Source organism: Microchirus variegatus (genome assembly GCF_963457635.1).
Source record: "Microchirus variegatus genome assembly, chromosome: 20".
NCBI classification, from domain to species: domain Eukaryota; kingdom Metazoa; phylum Chordata; class Actinopteri; order Pleuronectiformes; family Soleidae; genus Microchirus; species Microchirus variegatus.
The window spans coordinates 10,087,336-10,106,959 of NC_139821.1; the positions used below are offsets into that span (position 1 = coordinate 10,087,336).

The 19,624-nt window shown below is 43.9% G+C and overlaps 1 protein-coding gene across 1 annotated transcript in view; it reads left to right on the plus strand.

The window, feature by feature from the left end:
- Nucleotides 1–257: 257 nt before the first annotated feature.
- Nucleotides 258–19,624, plus strand: part of celsr1a (cadherin EGF LAG seven-pass G-type receptor 1a) — a gene marked incomplete at both ends in the record, with an annotated part of 95,381 nt that continues 76,014 nt past the window's right edge. Inside the window, one exon of the mRNA XM_083907259.1 lies at nt 258–3,789. Within this exon, the coding sequence (XP_083763385.1) occupies nt 258–3,789 (3,532 nt within the window). The remainder of the gene's footprint in view (nt 3,790–19,624) is intronic.

Here is a 19,624-nt window from a genome sequence, read left to right on the forward strand (position 1 = left end):
AAGCAACCGAGGAGGAGGAGGAGGAGGCGGAGGAGATCCACGGAGCCATTTTGTACTCATTTTAAACTCAGTGTGGTTTTAACGCAGCCGCCGTGCGCTCTGGATACAGTGAGACTATGGATACCAAGCGTCTTTTTCCACGCTGAAAACTTCACAATGAGGGATAAAAGTAAAGCGCGGTGTTGGGAGAGGGAGAGTTAGTGCGTCCGTGCAGGTGTTTTGGTCAAGTTGAGTGGGATTTGGCAGGTTTGAAAGAAATGGAATCACCGTTGTGTTGGATCTGGCTCTGTGTCCTGCTCAGCGCGCCGCTTGGTGCTGGATGTTTGGAGATGCACCTTTCTGAGACCTCACAGCCTGGGACACTTTTGGCAAACCTGTCACTGGGACCTGGATGGACTTATACATTAGACAGGACTTTGTCCCACAGATCCACCCAGAACCTTCTCCGAGTGGGGACACAGGATGGAATCATCCGGCTGTCCCGAGAAGTTCAGTGCGCGCACACACCGAGGAACCCTGCGCCTGTTTATTTCCGAACAGGTTCCTCCACCTCTGGGGATGTTATCCTGACACACTTTAACGTGTTTATCCACGGCCAGGACTGTTTTATTAAATACAAGTGGAGGAACGTACCAGGTGAGCCAGACATTCACATTCATCACCTTTCTAAACTGAAGACAACTTCCTGCTTACCCGCAGGTCAATTGCTGTTGAATGTAACACAACTGTTGCCCGCGTTTACGCGGAACACTGCTTTTTTGGACACTGGATGTGCCGCGAAAGACTTTGCTGCAGTGTTCAGACGCGGGGATTTGTTCCTGGCCAGTGACTTGTGTCTTGAGGACACCGAAAAGCCTAAAGTTAACTTGCAGTGCACGCTGCGCAGCTCCTCGGGCGAGCGGCTCTCTGTGCAGCTGAGCGTGACGCTGGTGCCGACGCAACGTGGATCCTCACCGCAAACCGTGCAGAACACGTCCGTCAGATCGAACCCGAGGGGGAAGCGACAGGCGAACGCGGCGCCCCAGTTCCAGCTCCCCAACTATCAGGTGTCCGTGCCCGAGAATGAACCGGCGGGCACGCGCGTTATCACCCTGAAAGCCACTGACCCGGATGATGGAGAGGCTGGGAGGCTGGAGTACAGCATGGACGCCTTGTTTGACAGCAGGTCCAGTGACTTTTTCGACATCGATTCCCAGACAGGGAGCATAACAACCATGCAGGCATTAGACAGAGAAGTCAAAGACACCCATGTTTTTAAAGTCACCGTGTCAGACAACGGCGCCCCTAAAAGATCAGCCACTTCTTATCTAACTGTCACTGTGAGTGACACGAACGATCACACTCCTGTGTTTGAGCAAAACGACTACCGTGTCGCCATCCGGGAGAACGTAGAAGTGGGTTTTGAGGTGATGACGATCCGGGCGACTGATGGCGATGCCCCCTCCAATGCCAATATGATTTATAAAATTGTCAACAGCGAAGGCGTGAACTCTGTGTTTGAAATTGACCCCCGCAACGGCCTCGTGAGGATCAGAGAGAGGCCCGACAGAGAGACCCGAGCCCAGTACCATCTGATTGTTGAGGCTAATGACCAGGGCAAAGACCCAGGTCCACGCAGTGCCACCGCCACGGTGCACATCTCAGTGGAGGACGAGAATGATAACTACCCACAGTTCAGTGAGAAGAGGTACGTGGTCCAGGTCCCAGAGAATGTGGCGGTCAACACTAAAATCATACAGGTGGAGGCCACAGATAAAGATGAGGGGAACAATGCCAAAGTCCATTACGGCATAATCAGCGGAAATGTTAAAGGACAGTTCTACATTCACTCTCCCACTGGTGTGATCGACGTCATCAATCCTCTGGACTATGAGATGATTCGGGAGTATAACTTGCGAATTAAGGCTCAGGATAATGGCAGGCCCCCACTGATAAACGGCACCGGGATGGTGGTGGTGCAAGTGATTGATGTTAACGACAATGCCCCCATGTTTGTTAGCACGCCTTTCCAAGCCACTGTGCTGGAAAACGTGGCCATCGGTTACTCTGTGATCCACATCCAAGCCATCGATGGTGATTCGGGAGAAAACGCTCTTTTGGAATATCGGCTCACTGACACAGGGCCTGGTTTTCCATTCACCATCAACAACAGCACAGGCTGGGTTACTGTGAGCAGTGAGCTGGACAGAGAGACCACTGACTTCTACACATTCGGCGTGGAGGCAAGAGATCACGGGATACCTGTGATGTCCTCGTCCGCCAGCGTGAGCATCACGGTGCTCGATGTGAACGACAACGTGCCCACGTTCACAGAGAAGGTCTACGCCCTGAAAATTAACGAAGATGCCGTCGTGGGCACCAGCGTGTTGACGGTAACGGCGGTGGACAGGGACGTGAACAGCGTCGTCACCTATCAGATCTCCAGCGGCAACACCAGGAACCGCTTCGCCATAACGAGCCAGAGCGGCGGCGGTCTCATCACCTTGGCTCTTCCCTTGGACTACAAACAGGAGCGGCAGTATGTCCTGACGGTCACAGCCAGTGATGGAACGCGCTATGACACCACACAGGTGTTCATCAACGTCACGGACGCCAACACGCATCGGCCCGTCTTTCAGAGTGCCAACTATCAGGTGATAGTCAGTGAAGGAGAGGCGGTGGGCTTCCATGTGGCAGTGATCAGTGCCACAGATGAGGACACGGGGGAAAATGCTCGCATCACGTATGTGATGGAAGACAATGTTCCGCAGTTTAAAATCGACCCAGATACAGGTGCCATCACAACACAAATGGTGATAGATTATGAAGACCAGGCTTCCTACACAATAGCTATCATTGCGAGAGACAACGGCATCCCACAAAAATCTGACACCACCTATGTGGAGATTATCATCCGGGATGCTAATGATAACGCTCCTCAGTTCCTCAGACACATGTACCAGGGGAGTGTATTTGAAGACGCACCTATCTTCACCAGTGTTCTCCAGATCTCAGCGTCAGACAGAGACTCTGGTTCAAACGGCAGGTTGAGCTATACATTTAAGGACGGCGATGATGGAGATGGGGATTTTTTCATCGAGACTTACTCTGGTATCATCAGAACTCAACGCAAACTGGACCGGGAGAACGTGGCAGTGTATAATCTCAAGGCTTTCGCTGTGGATAAAGGAGTTCCACCACTGAAAGCGTCCGTTTCCATTCATATCGTCGTGCAGGACATAAACGATAACGCTCCGGTGTTTAAGGAGGATGAGCTTTTTATTGACGTGGAGGAGAACAGCCCGGTCGGTTCCGTCGTGGCCCGTATCACTGCAGTCGACCCCGACGAGGGCACCAACGCTCAGATCATGTATCAGATCGTAGAGGGCAACATCCCCGAAGTTTTTCAACTGGACATTTTTAACGGTGACCTCACTGCACTCACAGATTTGGATTATGAGACCAAAACAGAGTACGTCATCGTGGTCCAGGCCACCTCTGCACCACTAGTGAGCAGGGCCACAGTTCACATACGCCTGGTAGACATGAACGACAATGTTCCTGTGCTGCAGAACTTTGAGATCATTTTCAACAACTATGTCACCAACAAGTCCAACAGTTTTCCATCAGGAGTAATAGGAAGGGTCCCAGCTCATGATCCGGATGTGTCGGATAAACTGCGCTACAAGTTTGAGTCTGGAAATGAGCTCCGCCTGCTACTTTTGAATGAGGACACTGGGGATCTGAGGCTGAGCAGGGACTTGGACAATGACAGGCCCCTGGAAGCCCCAATGACCATATCCGTCTCAGGTAAAGTTCAAATTTTCTCACTTTTTAAAAAAAAATGTCAGTTACATGTGTTAGTACACGCAAAAAAAAGGATAAAATATGTGAAATTGGCAGATCTCACTCGGTGGTGTTTAGTCATCACGGCGGTGTGTCATTTAACTGCAGAGTCAATGTGGAGTTTTCTCTTGAACAGACACAGAGGGCAGGTCTCGGTTGTGCTGTTGACGGTATGTTGAGCGAGTGTTTGCTGTAGGCTCTGTGCAGGATCCGGTTGTGCTACTTTTGTGTCATTTGGGTGAATAATGAATTATGTGCAAGTTGTCGGTTTGGGTAATAAAAAAAGTGCAATTAGCAGGGCTCCCTTACAAGTGAGCTGCTCTGTTGTTGCAGAGAGGCAACCAGAAATGCACATGCAAACAGTGCAAACATGTGCACACTCATAAATGTGCCTCTTGGAGCCCATATATAGGCCGCTTTCTTTGAAGAAGTTGAGGATTTTCGGCCCTTTGTAGGTGCACAAAGGGAGGCTGGTGAACATATAGAGGCAATATGTCTCACAAATGTTGCATTCCTTTGCTTTGTGAAGTTTTTCCAAACTTTAGTTTATAGTTTTACATCCAGAATTGTGTTTTCTATAATGAGGACATTAATTGCAAGGCTTTTGTGAGTTCATGCTGCAAGGTCATGCACAAAGAATTTGAGTTAAGTTGATTTTTTTTCCCCCCACTACAGAAGCAGACTTTGTTCTTTTAAGTTAAAGATTAGACAAATGCAAACACCTGGTAATTCACACCTACACTGCTTTAGGTAATGAAGAGGCAAACAACACTCACACTTTGACACACCAACACGAGACCAAAGCAAAGTGATATTAATCAGGCAGTTGGAGGCAGGTGGAATAAATCTAATACCCTGACAGAATAACTGCCCTGGCACTTACTGACAGCTGCATGCCTCGTCTTTCTTTCTTTTTGCTTTCTCACTGTCTTGCTTTCAGCTGCTTGTTCAAACCACATTAAGCTTGAAAATGGGCAAGCAGCCCGACACTGCTCTCCTGCCCCGAGTGTCATCCGATCATCTCTCTGCGCTAAAGAATGCCAGCATATCGCACATTAAGTGGGAATACAAATGAGCTGCTATGGAACTGACTGCATCAGGATCAGGGCAAACCGCGTCCCCAGGTCGTGAATCTAATAAAGTCTGGGCTTATTTCATGACTCTGGGTCAGCTAGGTTTTAAACATTGATACTTTTTTTAGTAGTTGGTTTATTTCCTCCTTTAATAGGTCAGTTACTTTTGGCAAATTCAGTGTCTTTCTCCAGTCTTTAGCTGGATTTAAAAGTGCATTGCACGCAGCCCAAATTACAGTGCAGTTGTAGGCTTTCACCAGATCGCTCTTCATTTACCTCATCATTGGTCGTCCTTAAGGACTTGTGCCTTTCCTTTGTCGTGAAAACAGAATGTCCTTTTTCTAAATTCCTTTCATAGCCGTCATAGAGTAGACGACCTGCTGAGCTTTTGAAGAGCCAGTAACTGACCACAGTGGTGACTGGCCCAGTGGACCAATAGCCCCTCATTTATTTCCTCTCTATAAGTGTTTGTCAATAACAGCTGACAGGGCTCGCGGTATCCTTGACGACAGTGACCCCGTGGTGATCCCAAAGGGGGTGGACATCTTCATTAGTTATAGTCGCACACACACACATGCAGTATATGCCAGCACACATTGAATGCCCAGCCCTCATAGACTTACAAGACACATCGATACAAATACAGAAAGTCATAATAAAGTGGGAATCAAGTGCATGTATGCCAAACACAGATTATTTAAAAAATATACACCTGCACTGTTGAAATATTTCAAACACAAACTGCTTTATAATCAAAAAGATATTTCCATCCACTGTTCCTAGATCAGACAAACGACACGATCACATTTCAATTGTCAAGTGCAGGATCCCACATCTTAGCTGTTCTCATCTCAGTGTTTTCTCAGTTATAGGTGCCATATGTAAGAATGTGGCCAAAAACAGTTACAACATTCAAATTCAAAATACCGAGGTCTTTTAGGTTTCGTTTTCTGACGTAACTGGCAACCCGTGGTTGCTCGGCAGCTCAGACTCTACTGACTGCAAAGATTGGTAGACGGCTGTAGGTGGCGCCACATGCGATTTGCACGCTGCAAAATATTTGTTTATGCAAATATTTTGTCTGTACTGTTGTTGTTGGTGAGTTCAGTTTGTTATATGAACATTATTCCTGAGTCTCTGTGACATTTTTGTGACATTCAGGATTTTATGGCCAGTTGCTTTAGATTTATTACATAATGCACCTTTAAGGTTTAGTAAGAGCTCTAGCCCCCCCTTTTCACAGTGGCTCACCCTGATGTCAAGTGTCCCGTAGTGTTACGGCTGTTGTCTTGACCTTTCAGCCCAGCGTTGATGGGAGAGGAAAGCCTTGGGGGGGGATTGGTAAACCAACATCATGCTTAACAAGCACTAAGACACAAACCTCTGTTTGTGTCCCCATCTCTTTTTAAAGTTATTACCCTGGCTTCCCCTGAGAGTTTTTAGCTTTATTGGTTGTTGATTACACTTTTTCACCATCTAATGTAGAGGGCATCATGGTGGACTTACTTTGTCAGGATTTGAAGCCCTGATCTTAAGTTGTGAGCGGAAGCGCATGGATGGTGAGGTATGTGTAATATTTGTTTACTCTATTTAGGGTAAAGAATACTTCTCAGATAGGTCTTAATCCATCTTTGTTTCTTGGGACCCCTCACTATGCCTGTACCTGCTCACATCTCTTCATGTGTGATGAGACAATCTGGACGTGTGAGCGTCATTGTTCCACTTTAACGCTCATTACTGTGCTTGATCAATGCTGCAAAACTGCACAGATGAGGCGAGAATTGATTTTTGTACGGAGAGGACTCAAACCAGGCAAACCTAGAGGTGGTGAAACTGCCATCTGTCACACAAAGGACTCCTCCTTTCTTGCTTTTGACATCCTCTTAATCAAAGTTCATCTTTGCACCTGTACACTTCTTGAAAAGGTGCTTTTCTTCTGGCGAGCAGAAGGCCTGAGAATGTTTCTCAAGCCCTCCGCTGAAACACAAGAATGCCCTGATAACTCCTGAGATACACTCACTTAACACACTCTGCTAGCCACAACACTGCTCCATCTGTCCTCTCGCTCTCTCCCCCCGCTACTTGAGTGTATGTGTGTCGGACTGTAGCTCGCTGGGTTTGATAGCTCAGGGCTATGTGTTCTCACTGTAAAGGGCTCTTATCTGTGCTTGTTAAATTTCACTTAAAACCTTTGGAGTTTTCAGTCTGTTTTCTAAAAGATGAGTATCTGTCAATTTCTTTTGACTGCTTTTGGTCGCACAGAATCAGAGAGGTGCAGTATTTCCTTGCAATACACCTGTACCCACATCACCTGCTACCACTGACTGTCAGCCCCACCACCTAAACACCAATATTTACCAGCACTTAAGTGGCCTGTGTTGTTAATAAGCCTTAGGTTTATTTCTAATTTGATGCCGAGAAACTAATTTGAGCTGATGCAAGTTATGGCTCCTGTACAAGTGTTCATAGGATGCTACACACTAAGAAATCAAAGTACGAGACTGTACCTGAAAAGGTACAAATGCTTTGTCGCTCGAGTTGTACCCTATCAGGGTAATAGTCTGGACAACTGTAATTAAATCTGTGCCAGGAGCGGTTAATTCTGCCATTCATTAATTAGAGGTCGTGGGCCATGTTTTCATTATAACATGATATTAAGTGAAGGGCTGCATGTAATGGATTGGGGGCCCGCATGTTGCCCCCGGGCCAGAGGTTGAGACCCCTGCTCTAAAGCACCCCTAGTGACAAAAATGTACCTGTACACACTGAGAAAGGTACAGTGCTTGTACCCTGATAGGGTACAACTGGAGCGACAGCGAAAAGGTACAGTCTCGTACTTTGATTTCTTAGTGTGTATTCAACAATAAAATGGGCGTTATGTTACATGTGACACAGAGAGGTTTGGCAACAAATGCTGTCAGAGCAGCCCTGTGGAAATCCATCATCCCTCTCTTATACCCCTTTCCCAAAAAGTCATGTTAAAACACATAATTAAACAGGTTTTTGATGAGTGGGAATGTGTTTCATCAACAGTTACTCCTGGGTCTAATGACCCGTCTTTGGTTTTGGCAGCGAAGCAAAATTCCTGTGTCATTTGCTGCACAACGCTGTGGCACGTCTTCATCTCGCAGCCATGAGTATATAAATAGCATTGGCTGTTACTTTTTTGAACAGCGCTCAATAGTTTTTATTTTATCAAAGGATCGTTTGAAAGATCGGTTATACGAGGCACTGAAGTAGTGCTGTCAGGCAAAACAAGGCAGCCACATTTTCACTCGCTGTTTTCCCACTCTGTGATAGCAAAGGGCATCACCTAACATGCACCTGACATTTTTTCCGCTTTTGTGAGGAAACAGTTGCCTCATAGGTGGAGTCTAAACAGAAAAATGTTTGAGCTTGCATGAACCGGCTGTAGGTCGAGTCGTGCTATATCACTCTGTTACGACATTTGCACATTTTTACGATTTAACGATTAAGAATGATTGATGCTGAATCGTTTTTGTTTCCACTCTGGCTCTGATCTCTTTTCTTACCCTGGGTGAGCAGGACAACATGTTGCTACATGCAGTCATACCCTCAAAAACCTGTCCTCCAGCCCCATTCTCCCCCATTTTCCTTCCCGTGGGGGCTTTTGCTAAGCTTCCCTGCCTTCACTTTGGTTCCTAATGCAGTACAAGGAGCTGCGTAGCCCGGCTTTTTAACATTTCTTTTCTCATGCGTACCCCCCCCCCCCCCAGTACACACACACACACTCCGCTTTCTCCAGTATGCTTAATTAGATTTCTACAGTGACACAAGCACTCTTCAGCTTCACTTAGATAAAAATCTGCCACTGCACTCAGTGAACTTCCACTGATAGACTACTTGACAGCATTCCTGTAAAAAACACAGCTGTTATTTTTTATGAGGGAAAATGTTGATTGGTTCCTTATAGGGAATTGTTACACTTTACATGCAATTTTGTGTAGAATGTTGGACTTGATGTTTTGCATTGAATCACATTTTTTTGCTTAGCCAAAATACTTCCTCTGTTTGCACATCCTCCTCTGTCCTTGGGATTCTTTCGCTTTCAAATCCTTATTTGGCCCTGAAATATTGAGTCACACGTGCCGCGGCCTTCTTTTTTTTTTTTCCTGTTTTTCGATTCTCCTCCCCTACGTCCTGACGAGAGAGAGAAGCGACTCCGCCTTGGAGCGCAGGTGTGGCGGCGATGTGCAGGCACAGACGGTGTTGCCGCGTGACCTCTCACCTGTGAGATCAAAGCAAAACATGGGGTTTTACACACACTCGCTCGCTCACTCTCTGGTGAGACATGACCCATGAAACAGAAAGAAAAAGGGGTCACTAGAAAAAGGAGTGTGTGTGTCAGAAGAGGGATGTTGTTGCCGTGTGTGTTCTCATGTGTATTTGTGACAGCAGATGAGTTAATTTGTGATTACCCACAAGGAAAACCTCCATTATAGTGACAGTATTTACTACCTCAGAAAAAAACAAACTTTCTCTCCGTAGATACAGCGTGACAAATAAGATAAGATAAGATGGCTTTATTTATCCCACAGTGGGGAGAGAACATGGTTCCAGCAGCTCAGTATACAGATAAACAATTACAAAATATTATAAAAAACTGTACATGGAAAGAAATAAGATAAGAGTGAATGTAAATGAGGTGCATATTAGGTTAAGATAAAAAATAAGACAAATATAGGCAAAAAAACAAAACTGTAAACAATAACTTAACAGACCAGCTAAAAACAAGGAACAAAACTGTAAACAATAACTTAACAGACCAGCTGAAAAAAACACACAACAGACTAATACAGCAATGACACAAACATTGTTATTTGGTTTGCACACTTAAATCTTAAATCAGTAATTTTAAAGTATTGTAACTCTGGTGTATATACACTACCTTCCAAAAGGTTTGTGTTTTCCATTAAAAGTCACACTTTTATTCATCAAAAGAGTTGCAAAATGAATAGAAAATATAGTCAAGACATTGACAAGATTAGAAATCATGATTTTTAATTAAAAATAATAATTTTGTCCTTCAAACTTGGCCTTTGTCAAAGAACCAACAAAACTGTTTTCAGCTGTGCTAACATCATTGCACAAGGGTTTTCAAGGGTTTTCTAATCATCCAATAGCCTTCTAACGCGATTAGCAAACATAATGCACCATTAGAACACTGGAAATGGGCCTCTATACACCTATGTACATATTCCATTAAAAACCAGATGTTTGCAGCTAGAATAGTCGTTTGCCACATTAACAATGTATAGAGTGTATTTCATTTAATGTTATATTCAGTGAAAAAAAAAGTGTTTTTCCTTCAAAAATAAGGACATTTCTAAGTGACCCCAAACAGAACAGTAGTGTATATATGTGTGTGTAAAGTCTGCTTGGAACAGCTAATGTGTTTTCTTGCTGTATGAGTGAGAGATATGCTGCTGTTTGAGGGCTCGGCACTCCTCAGTAAGTGATACGAGGAGATCCCGTTCATTCCTGAGATATCACACGCTGTTGGTTACAAACTGTGCCCCTCACCACCTTCCCCCTTTTGTCTCCTCCTTCAACATGTGTAGATACAATCGATCTGTCCTCCAACCTTCAGTGTCTTTGTACGTGTGTCTTCTGTGTCCTACACCTGTTGCGTCACCATGTGCTTGGGCAGTGATGCTCTTATTATACAGTGTAAGCTGTTCATGGTGTTTGTTTGTGTACGTCTTTGCATGTGTGCGTACATGGCTGCATAGTCTCAGTATATCCATTAGGTAGTTAATAGTTGTTGTGATTAAACCTTAATTTAATGTTAGCAGTTGAATAAATAAGGAGGAACCTGCAAAATAGCATGAAATATGTGTCAAGAAGTAACTTTAATAAAATGTTTTTGTAATTTGTGCTTTTTTTTTTTACCCTTGCTAAGTGTTTAGTGTGAGCATTAGCACCACTCTTCATTGCCATTTAGCTTAGTTTAGCATACTCTTAGCTTAATAGCAATGAATAGCTTATTTTTAGCTTAATTTAGCGTTAATTTAACCAAAATGGCATTTTTCTTTGTTTGTAGGTGCTTGTCTAACTGTAAGTTCATTTTTCCTCACATTTATGCTAAGCTAAGCTAATTGTTCACACTTTTTGTTAAAGAAACAAACACAGAACTCAGAAAGTAAGTTAGACATGGCACACAAAATACAGTTTTACTTTGGAAAAAAAAATACAAAAGCAAATGTATTGTTTGTATATTTGAACTGAAACAAAAACGGGGAAAAAAATGTGTCATTGGGAGCAGCAAATGGCCCTTTTCACAGCATTTTAACAGGTGTTTCCGATAACATTAAAAATGGTTCTTTGTCAGCCCACTTAAGTCTGGACAGTGTGACGGAGAATAAGCACATGTACTAAAACTGAGGAAGCTTAAGCGGAGCTCAGGGATTAATGCTTTGAGTGTGTGCACCTGCGATTTTGCTTCTCCGACCTGTCAAAATGTCTGCCGTGAAGAGGTCTTAGCAGACGACGCTCACAGTTGTCTCTTTATCTCTGGTTGTGTGCTTAATGAACGAGAAAGCAATCACATTCGTGCTTTATCTTGTACATCCACGCTGAGCTTTCATGTGTGCCTGTTAGGACTCTCTGTATGTGTGTGTGTGTGTGTGTGTGTGTGCATACAGTAACGCCTTCAGGCTTGAGTCTAGTTTGAAGCGTAAATACCGCGGGTTCAGGACTGGTCACCGTTTGACTCCACTGATGTCTGAATGCTCAATTACAGGCTTGAGAGAGGAGGGGTGTTTTAAGGATCTAAGGGTGTTGTCATGCTGTCACTGCCACTAAGACCCATTATGGCCACACAGTGAGGGTGGGACACTTCTGATGCTGCTAACAATTGTTCTAATGAAGACACTTCCCTTTAATTTGTGTGAAATATGACTGAATAATGACATAGTAGGACACAAAACATTTCTATTCCCAGGAAAGGATGGTCATTTTTATCACTTAACCCATGCGACACCTTTAAATCCATTGCTACTTGAGACACACTTAATCCATGCACTTTCCAGCGGGAAATCTCTCTCAACGTTGCACAGGTTCCTGTCACTGAATGGAAAGTGAGCTACAATGTGTGGTATCTTCCCATCATGCAAGTGTGTGTGTTTGGTGTGGGAATTTCAAAGAGGGGGTTGTTTGTTTGCAAACACCTATGCGTTGGGCTTCGGTTTGCAAGGTAAACGGGTAGAAGCGGGGGGTTTTAAAGGAGGGTTTGCTCCTTTGTTTATGTGATCATACCTGGGATTTACCTGCTTTTTTGTTGTTGCTTTCTTTATGTGCATACAGTATGTGTGGATGTGTCATGCCCATCATTTGAGTTTGACACACACTATGCACACACACAAAAGCCGGGGTTATCTCTTGGTTACCTGCTGCAGGACAGTGATTTCACCACTCAAACTCCAACAGGTTTTGGGTGGTGGAGGGGTCGTAGTTGATTGTAACCCGAAACACCTCTGGCAGTCTCTTGTTCTAATTCTTTCTCTTTCACTCGGAACAACGACACAATACTCCTCTTTGTCTTCGTCTCCGAGGAGGCAGGGGAAGCCAGCGGCTCGTGGGTGTGACATTACATGCATCATGATGTGCGGTGACCAGCTGTAGGAATGTTAAGTTGCTGTGGTGGAGGTTGTGTGGCTTGGGGTGCACATATGTACAGTAGTCGGCAGGAGTGAATGACAAGTGGGACGAGGGCTTCGTGCTCGTGGCTCATATCTGATTTTACGAGATATGTTAAGGGTTACCTTCAGGAAACCGCAGACCCTGAAACCCTGAACTGACAGCGATGTCAAGAACGCCTTTTGAAAATTAAACATATCAACAACTGCATGTATTTTCCCAAACTTATCTTTGTTTCACTGCTTTCATTGTTGCGTTTTGTTCATACGAACCCTTACCCAGGAACGTCTCTGCTCGCGGGCCATGTGAAGGACATGATATTAACTTGTCAAAGCAGCCTGACAAAATTAGACCCAAGCATTCAGATGCCAGTCATGTGTATGTCGCATACCGTCAGGGTCAAATTTTGTCCTGCCATACTTCAACTATGTGCCGCACATGGGAACAAAACTGACTCCACGTGAATCTGTGTAAAATAGGCCTTTGGATCCACTGTTAAGCATTTAACTGAAACATTTAACTTTTATTTACCAGTAGGACCTAGAAAATCCTGGAAAACTGTGCATTTGTGGTATGAAAGTATGACCTGGCCCTAACTCTTCCGTTTTACCATCACTTTTTAAAAAAACAATTAAAATATGTGTCCCTACCTCCACTGTTCATTCCTGCTCTACATCACTGCCATCCTCTGTAATTTAATATCTTAGCCAATACTAAGGAAAAACCCTTGCTCGCTGTGTAATTGTCCAATGTGTAATGGATTGGGGATGTGATCCTAACAGCTATTAATCCTTGGCACCGCCTCTGACAATGCAGGTATTAGGATGAAATGTCAAACGGCTTTTTGGATTAAGGTCACTGGCACAAACAGACCAGTATCTGTTAGAAGTTGCATTGTTTAATCCACCTAATCAACCTTGCTTGTTATGCAGCCCTGTTTCAGTTGGTATGCAAAGAAGGCTGGATTATCAACCAGGAAGAACATTTTATGAATTACAGCTGGGTAAAATTTCTCAAAATGTTTCCAGAAAACTGACACCTTCTTATAATTACCCTTCTTTGAATAGTTCTTGATAGGGGCTTCAACACGGATCCTCTTTGAATGTTGATCTTGGACTCCTCAGGAAGAACTTGTGCCAGATAGTATTCATAGAGGTGTCAGTTATACTCATTCCCCATCACCAGAGGAGGAGCTGGTGACAGATGTAATCTTGACAGTTAATAGCTAATGTGTGGAACGTGTTGATACGCGTCTGCCTCTCAAATTGTTGTCTTTTTTGTGTTGTGTTTTTTTTTGGTGGCGCTGTCTGTCACTTGGTATTTTCAACATGTTATCGTTTGATTCATTTGCTGTATAGGATAACGTTGGTGTAGATTGATCTATAGATTCCTCAGTTCTCCTTTTCCCACTGTAATTTAATTTAGTGCAGTGGCAGAGTGATAGACGGCCATGCTTCCAAGGTCTTTAATTATATAGGTAATAAAGAAAATACTCCTTCCAGGGCACTGGAAACAACTAGCCTTTCATCACAAGGTAAATTGCAGTGTGTTCTCCAGATTTTTAGTTGGAGGGTAATTTTAGTCTGCAGTCCATTTCAACACCATTGCTGTGACACTTTTGTTCGGTACAGACCAGCGGTGGTTACTGCTGCAGTAACAGGCCCAGTGATATATGTCAGAAGGAAACAAGGAAATAGTGTTTTTAGAAGGCTTTAATATCTTGCTCACTGATGTTTACTGTCATTAAAGGATCGTGAACCCTGACCACGAGGAGAAACTGATTCAGGGTACACCCGTCCCTGACCCCCTGTCTTCCTCTGGTATGTCAGACATGGACAACTGCTGTCATCATGGGTGTCACCTTTCAACCTCCTGACGGCTTCTGTTCTACTCTGACAGCTCCTCTCGTGTTGATTTTGAGGAGAAAATACATGTTCATACCCACTTTACTATACAACACAAAGCAAACATGTGTGTGAATGCAAATGCAACAATTGGCCCTTTACCTTTCACTCAAACACACAAGTGTACACTGCAAAATGAATTCCACTTTAGCTCCTACTGGCGCTGCGGCTTAGGCCTGTGAAAGCATTTCAAAGGAGCAGACTTAAGATGTGCGGATTGAGGCTTTGTGCGGTTTTTCCTCGACCCCCGGGCCTCGTCTTTTAACAGATAGCGGGAGACACAGATCGATGAAGACAGAGGAGGCTTCGAGGTGTGTCGGATCTGCTGTACTATTTTGGATTGGGTGTTAAGATGTGTCTTTTGAAGTGAGACATGTTCCGGGTCAGGTGTCTCACGCGCGGTACAGAAAAGAATGCGCACGAACTGTGCAGAAGCATGCGTTTGCATTCATGCTTGCACGTGCACGCGCTCGGGTATCGTCACCCCCTCTTCCGTCTTCACAGCGTCCAGATCATAGAGCCATTGTGGACTTTGCAAGTCACCAACCGTCTACCCTGGAGTGTTGAGGCAAAGTTTCACACAAAGATTCCGTACACCTTTTATGCGACACACAAAAACTGCCCCACCCTCACAAAACATCTTCGGTTACATGTGTATCAAAGTCAAGGCTATTTTATCCTTCAGAACCAGCTTTTACATAGCAGCTGAAAAATGCAGTCTTAAGTTACCTGTGTTTTTTTCTGGGGCTTGCTGTCACTTTATTTATTTTTTTACCAACAAATCGAGCTGATCTTATATATAATATACAGTATTGGATGTGTAGGGGCTCTCCTAACACTTAGGTTATGGAGCTAAACAATGATCCACAATGCTCCTTTCTGTCTGTGCTTCACCTCATGTGATGTTTGAAAATGACATACGTGCTGCTATCTCCCTTCAACAGGCACTGATCAAATTACAGTTTGGATTTCAGTGAAAAACTGTGTGTGTGTGTGTGTGTGTGTATGTGTGTTTAGTACTAGTGAGTATGATCAGAAAATGCCAAGATCGGCTTCTTCTCTTTCTAAAAGAAAACATATACAAGAAGGATGTTGTCTGAATCTGTGGATACAGACGTGACTGTACCACTCGTACGAGGAAACAAAACTTGAACGACCTGAGTGGCTTCCACTTGAGCTCGCTTACCTTCTCTTTTGATCCACACCCCTTCAGTGTCAGTCCTGTGATACACTGCAACAGAGTGGGATGTTTGCCAATGCATCTCGTTAGTCTAGGACATTTGCCAACTCCAAACCTTCTCTGGTTGTTGTTAGAGACTAATGGCAGCTCTCACTCTCTGACTGCAGACACTCCCGATTGCTCACTAACTGGTTGCAGTACATTCACCCCCCCCCCCCCCTTCCACTCTGCTCAGGATCCTCTTAATACTGCATTGATTGATTTCCGCTTTGATATAGTCCATAACGCAGCCATCACTCCTTAATAGACCCATTACATTCTTTAATGCTTGGAGATGAACCACTGTTGTTTTGTTCAGGGTCTGTTTGTCAGGTCATTGACAAACTTATATTTTAGACTGTTGAGGTCAGACTCAGGGTCCAAATGAAAAGATTAAAATAAAACATATTAGATTAGACGTGTGTGTCCGTCACTGCATGTCTGCTTATTGTCAGGTCAGAAAAAAAATGCCTCATGAGGCAGTGCAGGTTCAGAGGTCGTGACCTCTGTCGATGACCATCTCAACTTTGGCCTCCAAAGACAAAGTGGAGGGCATCGAACCGAAGGCTCAGGCGCTTTAAACAGCGATCTAATCTGAGTGAAACTCCACTTACTGCAGGGTCGTCTGGACTGTCACTTTGTCTGTGCGTCACTGATAATGTGAAGCTTTTCCATCATGGAACAAGTGACAGTGTTGGTTTTGTCGCTCTTTTTAGAGATCTTTTTCGCTATGAAGACATTGGTGTCGAGCAGCGGTATTGTTTGAGAGCAGCTGTGAATTTAAATGTGATTGATATTAGAGAAGATCATTATATAATATGAGATAGACATATTTGAGCGTGGCTGACACAGTACATAGGCACAGAACAATAAAACCTTTTGGATATTTATTTCCTCTATGCTCTTGAATTTGCACTTTAGTGCCCACCAGAAAGTATCACGTGCCCACCAGAAATATCTTGTGCGCACGAGATACTTTCTGGTGGGCACGAGATAAGAAAGTATTGCATGCGGGCATGATGTCTGGGAGACCATCCACTACTACGCTGAAGTTAGCCTCCGATTCTGCAGCTTCCGATTCAGCACTTAAGGGGAAAAAACAAAAACGATGAAATCTCCCCTTTAGCATTTTTTCGCAAATAAAATAATAGTTTCACAAATACAATAGTGGGTGTCAGGCAAAGTTAATAGTTACCTAAAATGTCTAAAATGTTTTCACATCAAGAAGTATCACAAAAAAACAGACAGTCGCACTGCACATTAAGTTAATTTTACCTTAACGTTCCCCTTAAGTGCCGAATCGGAGGCTAATTTCAGCCTCGTAAACAATGACCGAAATGCAGTGGGTGGTCATTATACCTGCATACAATATTTTCTTATCTCGTGAGCACCAGAAAGTATCTTGTGGTGCCCCTAATGTCTCTTTAGGGGCGCTGTAGATTTGAACTAGATAGATAATTTGGTGAATTCACCGTAACATTAACTGGAAAGGTATTTATAGAAGAGGGTGCTTTGGTTGCGTTTATATTATCAATGTATTTCCATCTAGCCTGTGTTTGTGTGTATGACTGATTCAGAGTTATCTTCTGCTCTTCAGGCCAATATTTGCCCGCACTAACAACACTGTTACTGGTTTATAATTGTTGACTCCCCACTCATTCTGTTACTGTTTGTCAGGTAACTTTGTTCATGCATTACACATTTTAATTTAATCCTAACCAACACTGTTAATGGTTTGTCAAAAAAATAATAATTTATGAAACATAATGGTTTACAGAGTTATGTCTCAAACAATGAGGAAATTCTGGCGTGTTGATGTTTTCCTTAAGACCGAAGTGTGCAGCAGAGCGAGGTGGTGCAGCCAACAGCAGGTACACAATTCACATTTCAAAGCTGAGGTGACCACGCCCAGACTTCAGACAACAGGCAAACAAAAGTTCACAGAGCTCCAATTTGCATTTTATCTTCTTGTACACAGTCCTGCTCACAATCGTTTGTTCTGTAGTGGGAGACAGGACTCGTGGTTTTGTTTTAACATGTCAAAGGTGCCTTTAAATGCTGATTGTCCTTCTGCAGCCAGTCCTGCCCCACTGAGTAGCTTTGTGTTGTAGGTGTGAACTCACTGTCTGGTGGGTGTTGAGAGTCACACAGATTATAATGGGCTCACAAGACCAGGCTTTTTAACAGGCAGCTCACAGTTTCAATGGAAACCCGTTATTACTTGGAATCTGTGTTTGTCTAAATACACTCTAGCACATTTCTCAGGGAAGGTTGTGACTGTTGATCCCTGTTTCTGGAACAGTTTGGTTCGGTTCTGTTGGTCACACAGTAATTTCTGTTTCCATTGTTAAACAACGAGAAGTGATCCAAAATAGAGAATTAGTACTGTCCCAGTGTTTGGCAACCTTCTGTTGCAGTACCAAGCACAGTGGTCTAGCAGTGTCACTAGTCACACTGCAGTCCGTTGCCCGGTCGACTGAGAATCATCACTTAAATGCAACAGTAGGGAAAAACGACGTTGTCTTTCCATGCAGCCTTCATTCAAACAATGCTTCTCTTTTTGTGATACATGCCAAGAAGTAAGAACACAGAATGCTGGATGTCCTCCACCATTTTGTTTATCGTTTTGCATTCTTCTTCTTTGTGGAATTTATTGGTGAGCGACGGTGTGTTGTTGTGGGTATGATGTCATGCTATTTACGTAGCTGCTGTAGCTGAATTAATAGCTTTATTTATCCGACCTTTACATGCCATAGTGGACACACAAGTGAGATTAAGGTACTATTTCAATCCTGCACTAGACCACTTGGTGGAAAAGTGGCTTTAGGTTTCTCTTGTTGGCTTCAATGGAGTAACATACATTGTGTTACATTGTGATTTTAAATGTGGGCCAGAATTGAAAAGATCTTAGTTGTATTTAAAATGTCACGTCGGGATCTAGAAGAGCTCGTCTTTGCACTCGTTTGGCTTCTCGTGTTTTCAAGGCTTGGCAGTCAGCATGGCTTTGACTGATTGGTACATACATCTGATACCACACATGTACTGTAGACTTGCGGTCGGGTGAAGCTGTGAATCCCTGGTCCCCCGAGAGAGAGGCCTTGTCATGATTTGAAGAATGGGTTGGTTCAGCTCTTCTTCAGTCGGCTGCTTACACCTTCCTTACTGAGCGTCCGGGGACGACAGCTGGTTCTCCATGCCTGGCATTCTCTTGTTCACTGCTGCCACTAAACATTCTTCACCACATATGCACACATACATACTTGTATACATTTCTCGAGTGCTGGCTACTCCTAGTAGTTTGGATGCTATGATTGGTTCGTGCCAATGACAAAGTCCAGGTAAATGTATTTGGTTGCCGTGTTTACTAAGATGTGTTTCAAGTTTGGCAGGAGCCTTATGAAACAAACTGAGCCTTTCCTCCGATGATTACTTTTGCATATTTACTGTGTATGATATGATTTGACCCTCCCATGTATGTTGCACACTGAGGACACCCGAATACAAGTCAGTCTTGTGAGATAGTATCCATAAAATTATAGAGGAGAGTTGTGGTTAGTTGTTGTGGTTTTGCTTCAGGGGGATATTGGTCTACTGTTGGGATTATTATCCCACACAGACGTTCACATGTATGAACATATACACCACATCCATAGCTGCTCTCTGTAGTCACTCACTCAGTGGGGTCCAGAGGGCTGCGGGTGCTGATAAAGTGGAAATGGCCTATCATTAAAAAAGCGATGACAGCAGCTGTGGGCAGGCATCAAACAGAGGCATACTTCTGGCATTGTGTAAGCTGTGCAGACCTCTATCACACACTATTACTCTTTTTCTGTGACTGGTGTGCGTCAAGTTACAGGGGTTTATCTTAGCTCTACATTCTTATGAAAGGCTGCTTTTAAAATGAGTTGGAGAAACATTAGTATAGAGAAGACCTTTGTAGTCAC